Raw genomic sequence first — 15,362 nt, 5'->3', positions numbered from 1 at the left:
GCTCTCGATGCGCTTTGTGTGATTTTGATGAAAACATGCCCTTTAACAAATACTTTAGCTTCTTTTATATTGGATCCAGAGCACAATCTCAACAACAAATGCAGATAGAGAAATATTTTGTGTCAAGTGCATCTACCGTTTTAACTCGCATATGTGCAGGAGAGCGAACAGGAGCCAAATGCTCCGAGCCGATCATATCAGCGGTCTCACCGCAATGAAACGGATGAACTAATCAGAGTGAAGTATCGTAGTAGAAAAACTCAACAAATGGAGTTCTTGCTTCGAAGGGAAATTGTGCTGCTGTCGGAGGGAATGCAGGGTGCAACAATATGAGCACACAGTTCTGCAGACAGCTGTGGGTTTTGAGATCAGTGTTGAAAGAAGCAAATATGATACAGCTTGGTGAAACGGCTGATATAATGACATCCATCGAATGATGTTTGAACCAGATTCTGCCTTATCTCGTGCCATAAATAGTCATGTAATATCTGAAAAGGTCACACACAAGTTGCTGTCTTTTAAATACATTTGCTGACTTTAAAGACTAAATCACAAGCAGAGAGATTTATTAGATAAAGCGTTATGTGTGGGATTAATGAGCAACAGGTAAACAAAGTCTCTGGCAGTTTAAGCCCAGCAGCGCGATGTGTATGGAGATGTGTGCAGTTATACCTGGTGCTGTTTTCATGTAATGTAATTAAGGTAAACACAACGGGGACCGCATGTAATGGCCCTGTGCTCTGGTGCAGCACTTCTCAAATTGGATGCTGCACATTCATTAAAATGAACTAAAGGAGAGAAATTCGGATCCGCTATGAAGCAGCTGTGGGGAGCAGATCTCATCATAATTCGTATATAAAATGCTTTATTGACGTTCCTGCTTCAACCAAACTAAACAGTGATGCCAATCTAGGTGCTTCTACTATTCTGAGTGTTTACTTGTTTTCGTTTTCCCTTTGAATTGTGGCGTTTCAAGCATTCCAATTAGCTGCTGAGCGTTGCTGCATAGACAAGTCTCAGTATGAACGGTAGGCTTTCATTCCTCCCTGTAAGAACTCTGCACTAGTTATGAGAAGTCGCTGGCTCCAACTGGCAGTGATGGAAACCGCCCACCTCGGCAGACGTGCAATTTTCCGCCCGTTCTCAAGCCAAATTTATTCTTCACCGTCAGATCAATACTCATTCTGACCCTCCATAAGTAACCTAAGCCTGTGTGAGCATTCATGCTTGCGCACGTGTCTGCACCAAACTGCAGTTTAGACCAACAAACTCGCTGTTCGGGGCAGGGCAGTTATATTTGTGCAATGCAGTGTGCCATGCAAACACATTGCCGCCATATGTGGTAGAGTATCTGGGAAGTGAGGCTACTGGAATGCGAGGCCTTAAAGGTAAAGTATAATTTTGGCTTTGGACACAATGCTACTACAAACAAGAGTTACAGGGTAGCAAAAAGGCTTGTCGCCTTTGGCAGTAAAGCCTGTGACTCTGTTCTCTCCAGAGGTGAGAGCAGCAAATGAGCAAAAAAGCTCATTGGTCTGATCCAAAAGAACGGTTGAAAGAAATAGAGAGTTCTGGACAGAGGTGCACTGACCGGATGTTGGCTGATTTTGCCTTCAGGTCGCTCCAGCGTTGGTTCATGTCATCCAGTCTGTGTTGGAGGAACACAGCTTCCTCTGAGCTGCCCAATGCTTTGACCATCTTCGACTTGTTGGCGTCCACACTCTTGTAGATGTCATTGTGGGCATCGATCTCAGCCTGGATGTCCTACGAATACAGAAGAAAGAAAGAAAGAAAAAAGGTGGGTTTGCTTCTTCAGAGTCTGAACAAATGCACACAGTCACAGACAGCAGTAAAGTTGGTTCATTTCACCCTAAACTGGATGTCACGGTCACCTAGGCTGTCTTGAGTGGCAAACTCCACACTTCTCCAGTGGGCAGAGAATTTTCTATTTCCATGCAATGTCCTGAAGGCACTTTGACTAAAAAGATTTGAACTCCTAGGCCTTCACCGACTTGCCAGGTCCACCCCACCCGGGAGCAATTTCCAAAGAAATGTCTGCCTCCATACTAATGCTGTATAAGGTTATATGATGGCTACCCCAAAGCAAGCGTTGCTAATTGTATGCAGCGTAATACTTCCAGTGGAGTCCTATTCCAAAATGTCATGTGCGTGTCTGTGTGTCACCGTCACATTTAACAGCATGTTACAGCGGGATTTTTTCATGTGAAAATAAATCTTAATCACACAACCACTTCTCAGAGGGTATGTGAGAGTGCTTTAGTGAGCGGGTTGAACCACGGGGGGGGGGGCAAAGGATCCTGTCAATGTTTTATTTTTAGATGTGTAAGACTGCTCCATATTCTGCTCTACTGGGATGTCCCTAAGTTTAAACTATTTCAACTGAAGATAAAGACTCCAATACGATATATATATCTATGAGTAACAGTGCCTGGAGCACAGAGACGGATTTGAAACTGGAACTAATCTAGTGTAGAAAGAAAAAGTGCTTTGAGACCTATGGTGTAAATACACAACCGTACAGTGGTGAAGAAACAATTCTGGACACTTTGTGTAAAATCACTCATTTTTAGCACCTTATGTCAAGACAAGACAGATTAGTTTTTTTGGAAACTGGATGATGAACATACTGTACATCAAGTATTAACAGCATCGAAGCACTGACAGGTGAAGTGAGCAGTGCAGGTCATCTCATTACAACTCAAAATACGGAGAAACAAAGCTGGCGTGAAGGTACTTCTGTCGGTCTCGAGTTATCACTGCAAAAGGAAGACGATGTGTGCCTCTCAAAATCAAGGAGGGATTCTTAACAGCTTCCGTTTCTACGATGCCACGTCACCAAATCTGGACGAGTCAGTCCTTCGTCTTTTCAGGGAGGGATGCTTCTGTGTGTCCGCGGTGTTCTCAAAAACGCCCACAGCTCTCAGCACGCGTCAGAGATGCAGCAGACAGAAGATGGATTGACGTTGTCGCAGTATGCACTCAAATGCAACTAAGTGTGTTTACTCCGTGAAGCTGTCTGCATTGTAATGAGTTCCGCCGAAGGAAAACAAAGTAGAGGCTGCCAGCATCGGTGGCAGTTAGTTAACCATCTCGCAGGTGTTTAACTGCCATATCAATTTTTCCAAATGTAGTGAATGGAAAGTGGAATTGCCTGTGGGACCGGGACCGTTGCCGTGATGTTTCGGACCGTTCTTTCTTAAGGCATCTGACACCCTTATATGCTCGTGTTAAAATGTCCCAACGTTACATCATAAAACCATTAGAACAGCCTGGCACAGAAGTATCTTTTGATCTGGCTTTATTTATTCATTTTGTCTCATTTTTTTCCTCTTATACGGTCTCTTTAACAACAAGCTGAAAACCGACTTTCGGAACCTTCAGTGGACATCCTCTTCTTCAGTGTGTTTTCCAGCAGATTCAACCGGTTGAACTGGCATCAGGTCTGTCAGTGATGGAGATCATTCTTTGGTTTGGCTCTTCAGCTTTGCGCATGAACTCTTGTTATTATTAATGTGATGTTAACTGTTATCTTTTTCTGCATGAAGCTTAAATGTTTTTAGAAACACAAACACACAAAAGATGCGTGTTAGTTTATAATAAAACGCCGGGGCGTTTTCTTTAGGTCCAAACACACTAAAAACTGAAGAAAGAATTCTTTGACTTTATGAAAGAATTGCTTTGTTACCATCCGGTTTTCTTTATTGAATAATGTGTAGACCACTGCTCCCTTCTTTACCGCAAAGTGAGGTCCTGGGGAGGGGCAGGTTATACATCCTTGCTGGGCACTGAGCATGCTCTTTCCAGTCTGTTCATATCGTTCTCTTCCCTTGTAAATTCTGCCTGAACAAAAAGCCATGATGGTGACAATTACTTTATGTTGAACTGCAGGTTCCAAAACAGCAGTTCGCTAACAAATGGGTGACATCACACTGGCTTTTATGTACAGTTTACGTACATCCATCTTTTATGTGCAGTTTATGGTTCTGGCATTCATGTGGATGTAACTCAGAAATGTGGAACCCTTTGACACAGTACCGCAGACCAAGCACTTCCTTATTAAGCAGGCCTTTTACAATTACGGCATAATTGCGAATGGATCGTTACGATTGATTATCAACTAAAATTTCAGATTTGGGATAGGTCCCCAAGTTGGTTTTTCTTTCGTATCACTGAGTCATAGCACGCAAACAACATATCAGAAAGACATAGACGGTGTCGGGAAAAGGGTGACATGACGTGATCTAGTGCTGGAACAGCAAGAGGAATGGAGCTCCAACACTCCAATAAGAGTTTTCTTGTGAAAAGCAGACAGCATGACCACACTACCCACAAAACACTAACACACAGTCATCCGTTGCAATGGGCTGCAATGTACCGAATACCGATAGACATTTAACAAAGACTGGAGCCAATCCCTCCACTCTGATCTGCAAAGATAATCACCCATAAAATCACGGCTTCTTAAAGGTCACGGAGGGGAGAAAGCGAGAAAGACAGTGAGTGAGACAGAGAAAGGAAGCTGGATAGACGCACGGAGAGTAAAAGACAGGGAGACACAGTGCTACTGAGCCAGCTGGCTGCGTTTCAAGTCATTACCCAAGTGCTTCTCTTTCCTTTTTCTTCTGCACTTCAACATAAAGTTAACTTTACAGACACAAAAACACTAACGCATTCATTCACAAGACAGAAAGGACACGCTGTGAGGGGACACAGAAGCAAACATATTCATTTACAAAGCAGCCCTTTTCAGTTTATTTCACGCAGTGAATGACTGCTTGATGCCAGTTGTTTGTGTATGTGAGCGCGCTTCCTGAAGTGATCAACTGTAGTGACAGATCAATTAAGAGGGGGAAAAAAAAATAATGAAATATTTGTGTGTCACAGGTCATCCTGTCAGCAACAACTGTTCTCTGTTTGCTTCGGGTTTCACGTTTTTTATTTAGGCTTACATGTTGGGTTTTTAAGTCATGGCAAAGGAGCTCCTACACACAAACTTTCACAGAACAACTCAAAGTAGAAAGCCTTTAAATGAAATGTGAAGACAAGGAAGAGAGAACATGTTCATAGATGTGTGGAAGATGTGACTCCAGACATTAAAAAAAAGAAAGAAAGAAAGAAAGAAAGATCACAAAGACCTAAAAGGCACTTAAAGGCACAAGTCATATAACCAAAAAGAACATCAGCTGAAAGGTTAATAGGCTCTGGATACCATGCACAGTGTAATGAGTGATAGAAATTGGCTGAAGCACAGAGATGACGTGTCAGTCCCCTCTGGAAATATAACTACTATAATTCCAGCTTTATCACAGGTATGGGCATGAAACACATAGTTAAGCTGTGGCTGAATGAAAATAAAAGCCTAACTTTAAAGCGTTCAATTATGTTAGTCTTCACTCCTTAAAGCAAATTAACGTAAATGTCTGCTTTGACAAATCATACTAATTCCAGGACTCTGGGTCTCATTCTACCAATTAATCTTTCTGCACGGTAGCGATTCTTAACCAGAAAAGCACACTAGGATAAAATTATTCCTTCTAAACGAGTCCAATGACTGCTCAGACTTCATAAAGCGGACTAAATTAGGTCTATTAGAACAAGCACAAGGAGAGTGAAAGCTGGCTGCTTTTGTTCTCATAGTCTGCTGCGTTTAAGTTTGTTTTTATGAAACTCAAAGCTCAAGCGAGTCATAAAAGAGGCACCTAAATTATCTGTAATTATGTACCTGTTCAAACTTTCTGAGGAGCTCCTGCAAGTTAAAGTTCAGGCCAATCATTCTGGAGTGTGTGCTGTGGCTCCTCCCACTCCCTCCAGTCTCTACATCTTTACTGTCATTCAGGTCGAAAGAGGTTAAAGAGTTCGGTGAGTCAGGTAAGTCCTCCAGTGGTTACGATCAAAATTTGAACCCTCAAAATCTGAATTCAGATCATTAGTAAATCCAGAGCTTGAGCAATCTTCAATCTTCCAAAAGAGAAGCCCAGCTCTTGAAAAAAGTTCAAACGCAAAAGGGTCAAATCCAGGTCGCCGTCCCAAAACAGCCAATTTATACACTTCCCACACCCCTTGGCAGCACTCATACGTGCGTGCCGGTGTGTGTGCTCGCCTGATCCCACGACATGACCGTAGCATCCTCCTCTGACGGGGGGCCGGGCTGAGTGGGGAGGGTCACAGCTACCCTGCAGTCATAGTGGGAGTGGGATTACGTGACGACTGGTGCCACTGGAGGCTCCACAAAGCCACAGCTTGAGGCTGACAGTTGAGTTCCTCTGACCAGGAATCAGGCGCTGAAACTGGGAGAGAAATCCAAGAAATCCAAGAAATCTTGGGTGGAGGTCTGCAGAGTGAGATAAAAGCTTGTGTCTTGAGGGACGACTAGGTTGATATAAACCTCAGTGATTGAGGACAGGTCTGCCTCTCTCCTCTCCTCTTCAGAACTGCTTCCCTTCTCCCACTTCCCTTCTGGGCATGAGGGAAGCTGTTTACACGATGTCTAGCAGTCCAACCCAGGGCAGGGCTAGGGCGGTTGTTCTCAATTACTCAGATAAAAAGCGCTTTATTCCTGCCAGCCACACAACCCTGCACACTTCAAGAAGAGAGACGGCGGCACAAAGAGGCACATGGTTTGCCCTCTCGTTCCCCTGAGTGTAGGTAAAAGAGGCTCAAAGAGCCACCTCAGTGGCTGCCTCTCTAGCCGCCCCTCAGGTCTCCAGCCCCGGTCTGGTCTCGCTCTATCACACCCTCCTAATCACTCCCATGACTGGGCCACTTAGTCAAAGAATGCCTTCTTCTCTTTGTTGGAGCCACATGTTCGCAGAGAGCTGCCTCCAGGCTCAATGTCACGATCCTGGGCAGGGAGTCTGACTTGCTAGCTTCTTTGAGTCTGAGCTCCGCCGATTATCTCGCCTAGTCTGCTGAAGTAGAAGCAGTTGCTTCGTCCTCTCATCCCCTCAGGATGAGGAAACTTCCTTCAAAGTTACCTTTTCCTCTTCGGCTTTTTCATGCACACTTCCAAGCTGGTATCCCCCAGTTGCCTCTCCTTCTCTGTTGCTCTTGTTCCTGCTGGCCACTGGCCCCACTCTATCACACAGCTGTTTATTATTTTAATCAGTATCCTCCCTTTCCCCTCCTCTCGCTACCTCTCTCTCCCCTAAACCAATTCAACACACTACACACCCACTTCCTGAGGCCTGCACAGGCTGGGAGCACGGCAGAGGGGGGAGAGCTTCAGAGAAAAGTAAAGACAAACCAAAATTCATTCACTATGGGGAAACGTAAGAATGGCTAAAGGGCGAAGCCGAGGACCAAGAGGAAATGGAAGCATCACCAATAATGAGAGAGGCCGACCGAAAGGGTTTTTAGTGAGACGACGAGGGCAGAAGACTGGGACCGCAGGTGGAAAGTGATTAAAACACGTGGAAAAGAATGAGAATCCACGATGGAGCGCTGTCTGGTGTTATCATCACCTCATCTGTACATTTTAATCTAAACAACTAACTTTCTTCACATCTCTTCTCACAATCTCAACTTCTAAAAACAACTTCAAACATCCCTTGCGGTTTGGGATCTACATTTTAAAAACCTTCCGCCTGCAGACCCTGAAAGCACGAGGGCTAAACGCTGTAGGGTCTTGGATGCCAGCTGTGGTTCCTTAAAGAATATCAAGCATTACAATTGATTCCATATATTAAACCTGTGTGCAGAAGCCATCTTGAGAGTGTGTGTGTGAGTGTGTGTGCTGGCATTTTGAACAGCAGGGCAGACATGTGGTGTGCATCAAAGACACACAGACAGATGGCTGTCAAATGAGGGGGGGGGGGGGGGCACAATACAACCCTGCATATTCATAAGACAAATACTTTGAAGTGCGCTTAGGTAATTAAAAATATTTACATATTTGAGGCCCTGTAACAGTGCTTTTAATTTATACTGACAAATAAATTCTGTTTGAGGGCTTCTTTAGAGTAAGATGTAAAACCAACTGTCAGGAATCGGCACATTCGACAAGCATGACTAATTCAACGAGGAGAGGAAGTTGAGATTAAAGTGAAAAAAAAAAAACAACTGATGAAATGTACTTGAAGACTTTGGCTTAAAGAGTTTAGAAATTGTGACTTTGGCAAGCAGCTCAAAGGGTGTCATTCACAAAAACAGACATTTGTTAAGAATGCAAATGCTCACATGTGCAGCTCAGGGCAGAGGATGCGAGGGTTAAAGCTGGGTTACATCACTAAGCGGATTAGGACCATTACAGGGGTAACGCTTCCAATCCCCAAAGCAAAACGAGTAGAGGAGAGCAAAAAAAAATAGTGTCAACTGATCAGAAAGAGACCGTACTGGCACAAGCTGAGGAGTAACACTCTTCAAAGACGCAAGAAAAGTCAAATAAAGACGGCGTTTGAGAGTTTAACCCTCATATTCTTGGAAAAAAAAAGTTGAAAATGTGTAAGTGAGAAAGATTTTCCTAAAAGTAGATAAAAGAAAGCCATATGAGAAACCTGTCTGAGAATCTGATGTTTATGCAGCAATAACTACACATTTCTGGAATTTCAGAGCATTCGGAGAAAAGCCGAGAAAAGGTTGAGACATTTAACTAAGTAAAAAGAAAAAAACAACAACAAGTGAATGGAATTTGAGAGCTTTCCTTTCCGCATCAGTGACTCAGCGTTCACTCAAACTGAACAAGGTTCTCTTTTTTTTCCGAAAACTGCACCATTCAATTCACATTCTTTATGCCAACAATTCACAACAAAAGCCATCTCAGGGCAGGATACAGAGAAATAAAACAAGGTCAGTTCGAGCCCAAAGAAATACAGCCCAACTCAATCGAATTAGAGTGCATTTAAATCCGATTCATCCCAATACACTTCAATGTTGGACAATTCATTAGGACAGTATCCGTAAAATGGCAATTCCAAGAAAAGTTCATGATGAAAGTCCCTGTTGTGAGGATGCACGGGGCTGCTGGCCACAGCGGAGAGGAAAAACTCCTCGCTGTGTATGTGTACAAATATGTATCAATGCCATCATAACTGCAGAAACTGTTAACAAATCAAGGACATCGTAAATGATATCTAAACCTGAAGGTTCGAGCAATTCGGTCATTTATCGCATCGGTGTCGGATGGAAAAAGAGAAAACCTAAACCAACCATTCGTACAGCTGCTAAGGCTGTTGAATCTAAATTTGCCTTTTTTCTTTCTATAGTCTGACAGTAAGAGAGATCAAAACAATTTGACTCAAAGAAAAGAAAAGTAGGAGAGCCTAAAATACAAATGATCAGACAAACTCACAGAACCACGTCTCACTTTGGCTTACACATGGAAAAAGACTGCCAAAAGGGAGACGGTGAAGGAGTCGAAGAGCAACATCTAAAAGCAAGGAAACACAAGCAGATCCGTTTGTTGTCTCAGATGGTGTCAAGAGGGAGCAGAGGCAGTACCGTATAAACAAAGTTGGGCAACCGAACCGCAGCATCACAAATGAACACAGAGTGAACAAACACAAATGTGAACACACACACAGCCAGATTCTAACAGCAGACTTATTTACCACGCTAAAGCTTAATAGCTACTCCCCTGACAAGTTTTTACAATCCCCTCTAATCCAGGGTTTCTGCCTCTGCCATGTATAATGTCTCAGAAATCAATGCTGCAGCAGCATTCCACTATAATATGCATCCAGTGAAGACGCTCCCCGCGTCTCAGGTTATGACCGATGACCTCTTCCTGTTAGAAGGGCAGCGCCCGCTGAGCAGATCAGGGCGCCGATACGTCCGCGTAACTGTGTGCAATTACTCAATGTGAAAGAGTTTCTTTTGTGCGGCTCATTTGGCAATATGACGCCTTTCAAACTGTGGCACAAATTGGGCCCGCGGAGATGAAAGAACCCCCCCCCCCCTCCCGTGCGTAAGAAGTTTCCGGTTCTGATCCAGTTCCCTGCGTTCAAGTTTCCATTGTGCTGTGGTAGCAGTTTCTGTGCACTCAAAGGTCATTAAGTGGGGGGCTCAGTGCATCCTGCACACGCTTTGCATTTGTCAACACAAGGTTAGGTTTGTGTCTGATCACTGGGGAGGAGAACAAATGGATAAAAAGAGGCAGAAAATAGAACGACATTGACTAGAGGGTATACATACATATAAATATATATATATATATATATATGCATACTAGCTGCCAAGACAGATGTATTGCTCAAAACAAATGATTCATTTTCTTCCATGCTGCAGTCTCAGAGCCCAGCACTGACACTGGCAGCATGACATGCTTACGCCTGACGAGGCTCGCACACATGACTCCGATAAAAAGCTCCCTAATCTAGTTTGTCTAAAACTTGAACAGTTGCATGTCTGCTGAAGTCCAGATAACTATCGGGAAAAAAAAACAAAAACAAGATTAAGTCGATTGTGATATAAATAGCAAAATCACAGGACGAGAGCGTGTTCCCGGTAATGTTAACTCCTCACCCGCACATTCAATTGACAGCTGACCTTCGCTGGCGTGCCAGAGCTCCCGCTGAAGAAGACAACTGGAGTCATGCAGGTCATGCAGTGATCATTCTAAATCCATACCTTCGCAATTAAAAGCAATAAATCCCAGAAATCATACGCAGGCTCCTCGACAGGAAAGTGGAAATTGATTACAAGCGCTGGGTGCTGTTGTTCAGTGAACAACCATTGATTTTGGAGACTTTTTTTGTGCTTCTACAAGACCCAGAGATGACCTTAAGATGGAGGTAAATGCACAGGTTCTTAGATGCTAATTCTGGTGCTTACAGTGAACATCGTGGCTTTGGGATGATGTTTGCATGTTTATAAGGAGGGAGAGATATCCCTTGTGCAGCAAAACTCCCATTTATACTGAAAATACATACAAGGAGCCAATTACACAATGTAAATACATACAGAGCGTATTGGAGGAAAGGTTAGGTAACTTTATTCATAGCAGAGGGGAGATTTGGTTGCAGTTAAAAGAGTCGACTGTTTAGTTGGAGCATCAAAAACAAAACCTGGTGTCACGTCACTCGAGTCTTACAGTTTGAATCTTTAACAAGAGACAGAGGTGTCAGCTTACAGTAGGAATTTATCTAATTTCTACATAGCAGTGCTTTTTGAGCAAAAAAATGTTTGTTTTTTTAATCTAATCATTAAATTTGAAAGAGTATCAAAGTGCTGAACTGACTGAATTTTAAAAAGCAGCAACCTGCTGAGGGTTCCGCTGCTCCTCAATCCCGTTCAAAGGCTTCCGGCCCTCCTCTCACTCTTTTCATCAGCGTTTTGTTCCAACGGCACGTCTCCACCGGTTTCCTCCCAACTCCACACCAAGGAGGAGGTGCTCCGCCTCTTGTGGGCAAACGACCGTTGTCGGTGGTCTGCGTGTTAAAAAGTTAGCTTGACACGATCGTTTCTGAAGCTGCTGCCAGGCAGTAGATTCAGCACACGAGCCCGACACCTGCTGCGTCTGATGTGGGGAAAGAGGTCTTAAAAGGTTAGGCGACTGGACTAATTAGTGTGTTGCATTAATCAAAGATTGTCTCACCTTGGCTTTATTTTTTTGAAAGTCACAAGATTAGAGAAAATGTAACACTAATAGATGGATGCTTAAAAGTCTATAGAATAACCGGCATATTGGGCTGGATTGCTCACTATGTTGATGCCCTAGAAGAAAAGAGACTAAATGGCATCGGTATTCTCTAGAAATGAATTAAAATGTACAGAGAAATGAGGCCCTTTGCCATTGAAGGTATGAAAGGAATGCAGCAGGATTTAATGCAGCCATTTTAATCCTTCGCTTTGACCGTGAACTAAAATAAGGAATAATAAATAGTGTCAGAGGGGGTCTATTCAAATCCCCCTTCTCCACCTCCACCACAAAAAAAAAAACCCACACACACTCAATAATCACGTATGTGTACTGAGTCGCACGCCCGCTGAGATCAACAGCACCACCTACAAATCCTCTCACATAAAAATCCCTCCATCAGCTCAACCGCTACTTCCTACTGCATGCGGTTTTAAAAAGAAAAATAAACTCTGCCAGAATTGCTTCATAAATATTGATTCCGCCCTGAATTTAACCCTCAGCTTCAAAACATTATCCTGGCCCTAAAGGAGCACACGGAGGGGGGAACATAAACACCATGCTGAGGAACAAAGGGATCACGGTCATCCTCCACGAACTTATTGCTTGTTCACGTATTGTTTTTCTTTTTTTCTTTAACAGAAGTGTGAGACATGTCGTTAAGCCCCTGCCTCTCTGAGACACTTCATGCAGAGTTCACACCGTTGGGTGGAGGGGAACAGTCTGAATTGCGGTGGCCTCGCTGGTTGGAGTCCTGCTCTGAGCATGAAATAATCTGACAACTTCTGTGCACCCTTAAATGACTTCTCTATTGATCTCACAGGGAGATTTCAAGATGACGTCTGGGAATTAGAGATTCATTACAGTTGAAAATCTATAAATAATGGGCTTCTCGTTGATTGAACTTTGTTTGGATCAATAGCCACAACCCATATTCCACTTAATCCGGTGTCGGTCTTAATTGAAAGACAACACCGTTTCACTGTAAGGGGGGAAAAGCTGCAGGGATTTTTCATGTTGGGCTGATTTACCCAACAGCACACGGTTTAATGGTTAAACTGACCCGACTACACTTTGCAGACGGTTCCTGTCTGGTCCTCGAGGGACCAGGCACTGGGTGGGACTCAACAACAACGCTTCAGTTCAGAGGAAAGATAAGACCCGGTAGTTTCCACCACCTACCCGCCCACAGCGGTGACGTTCCCTGAGAACCAAAAAAGTTAATCAGACCCATCTAACTCACCAGAAAAGGCTCAAGCTTTAAAATAGCTGAGTTTCTCTGAAACATGCAGACATACGACCGTCTGTTGGTTTATTGGCTGTACATATAAATGAGTTGAATCTTGAATCTTTGCACCCAAGTCCTCCTCAGCACATCCCCACAGGTTTGAATGAGGTTACAGTCTGGACTTTATGTGAAAGCAAACCACTCTTTTACAAATACAGTACAGTGAGTCTTGGCTTTGCCATGTTAGAAATTATTGGGAATTTAATTAACTCAGCTGGCCTCATAACTTTGCTGAACCTCAACCTGACCAGCTGCTGCAACACTGCCTCCACAGGCCCGTACGGTAGGCATCAATTATGTGTGCTGCACTTCATTTGCCTCCCACACTCTCTGTATTGTGCATTTGGAAATGCTCCCACTTTCACTGTTTAACACTGCTGTGAGTTTCTTTTTTTGTTCTACTGATTTGATTCCACAAAACGTTTTTCTGATCTCTGGTCATGGTCATTCAAGATTTACCGAAGATGATGATTTAGCAGCATCCGTCATTAAACAGTTCTTTAATGATCCCGGCAGTCTCCTTTATTGCTTTGTTTGCTTGATGCTTGTTCAGTTAAATTTGGCATACGATGACCTGTCCAGGGTGTACCCTGCCTCTCGCTCAATGACAGCTGGGATAGGCTCCCCCACACTAAACTTTGAATTTTGGATCCATACGCTGCTACAGACCAGGTCCTTTACAAAGTCTTTGCCAATCACAACACATCAGATTGCATGTATAACCTCCCTGACAGGGTCGTGAAGGTATGTGGATCACCGCCAAACCTTCCATTCCCTTCTGTATATTTCCTGTGATTACTTCCTGGGCTTTTACATCAAACTATAAACAAACACGAAGAATTCTTTGCAAAACACCAGAGGACCCATGTCAAGGTGCCAGAAGAAAGCAAGTCGGCACTGTTTGTTGAATACACAATAAAGAGTATTTGGAATACCTGTGCTGCAGTCAGAGGCCCAGGAGGAAGCGGTGACACTGACATAGTGGGCACCTAAGTGTATGATGAGTTCTTCTCATTTCAATTCAGTTTTCTAATTATAAAGCTTGTGTGCTCCCTCTACTCCCCAGCTTCTCGATCCTTCCCCTCATAAAACACTTCTCCCCCCCTTTCTCAGTCATTCTCGTCTTCCTGCTCTGCTCATATTAAGTCCTTGATATTCCATCTCATTCATCTTTTATCCGCCATCTCCACCTCCCTGTTAGTTTATTGTTCAGGGAAAGTGAGTAAGATATCCACCTCCACAAGTTGCCCTCCCGCTCAGCTCCAATCACCACAACAACTGCCTGATGGCTGGCTTATTACTTCCTGGAATGTTTACTGTAGGCGAGCTGTCTCCCTCTATAGCCTTCCCGTGTTTTCTGTCGTGCTGTGCTCAATTACTTCACCCATCACTCACGCATGACTCTGGCTGGAGTCTGTCTTCATTTGTCTGCCTCCCTTTCTTAAACTGCCCTCTTCCAATGGAAAACCTCCCTTTACTTCCACACCTGTCTTGACGTTGGGCACATGTTGCTCTCACCGGCTACAGGTTTGAACCCAATTACTGCCGCTTACCTGAAATTACGGATCTAATGGTGCGTAATCTGCTGCACCCGGATATCCAGTGTACCCATCAGATTCAGATTAGATTTGATCCAGCGTCATCGCTGCAGAAGCATAGCTCTACCTTGGTTTAAACGGCTTCAATTCCCAGGAACATGTCTGGAGTTTATATTCGGTCTCCCACCGAGAAGCCATTACAAGTTTTGATGAATGTCATCAGTGTTCAGCGGCAGACTGCTCCCACAGGCGCTTTGCAGAGTGCAACAACTTCGCATACGACTTTCACCTCCTATGGATGATCGCTGAGACACTTTTCACATACTCTATGGTCTATGATTAAAAAAAAAAAAACAAGGGGGGGGGCGTGAGAGAAACCACGCGGACCACAGGACACAGAGTTCTTCATTTCCACAGACATCAGCGACAGAAAAGGCGATATTCCCAAGACGTTACAATAAAGATTTTTATGCTTAAATGAATGACCTGTGCCCATTTTCTCTCTTCTCACTAGCCCACATCCTGGTAATTCCCTCCTGACTTCTCACACAGACAGAAGATGGCATGAATAATCTTCAGGAAAGTGATACTCCGTCTCTCTGTGCCCTTATTAGATTTCTCTCGAGGGATCAGCTCCAGCTCTGCGAGTATGAAACCTGAAGTCGGGACAGGACAATCTCCAAACCTGCCGGCACTACTCATCCTCTCCTGGAGAAGAATCGTTTTTCTCCAGACCAATACACTTCTGCTGGAGGACTGAGCAATGCAAACCATCAACGCAGGCTGCTGGGCTGCTCTGCTGCTCTGCTGTCACTAATGGTATTCGCCATCATTTTCTGTCAAAGCAGCCGACAACAAAACAAGCAAAAGCATTTCCCAGATATTCTATTCAAAACTGAAGCAGGAGCAACTATAAAAACAAGGTTAAATTAGAAGTCCATGA

The 15,362-nt window shown here is 43.8% G+C and overlaps 1 protein-coding gene across 8 annotated transcripts in view; it reads right to left on the bottom strand.

Moving 5' to 3' along the window:
• utrn (utrophin) overlaps nucleotides 1-15,362 on the bottom strand; it is a 152,697-nt gene that overhangs the window by 63,264 nt on the left and 74,071 nt on the right. For 7 of the 8 annotated variants that reach the window (XM_072361730.1, XM_072361728.1, XM_072361729.1 and 4 more), the window contains one exon: nucleotides 1,592-1,764. In XM_072361730.1, the coding sequence (XP_072217831.1) occupies nucleotides 1,592-1,764 (173 nt within the window). Of the gene's footprint in view, nucleotides 1-1,591; nucleotides 1,765-5,743; nucleotides 6,375-15,362 lie in introns of those variants that run through there. The other variant, XM_072361736.1, reaches the window with a different exon arrangement.

This window comes from Leuresthes tenuis, unplaced genomic scaffold (genome assembly GCF_036924035.1).
Source record: "Leuresthes tenuis unplaced genomic scaffold, fLeuTen1.0.hap1 SCAF_13, whole genome shotgun sequence".
NCBI lineage: Eukaryota > Metazoa > Chordata > Actinopteri > Atheriniformes > Atherinopsidae > Leuresthes > Leuresthes tenuis.
The sequence above is the reverse complement of the archived record's forward strand: the minus strand, read 5'-3'. Positions and strand labels throughout refer to the sequence as shown.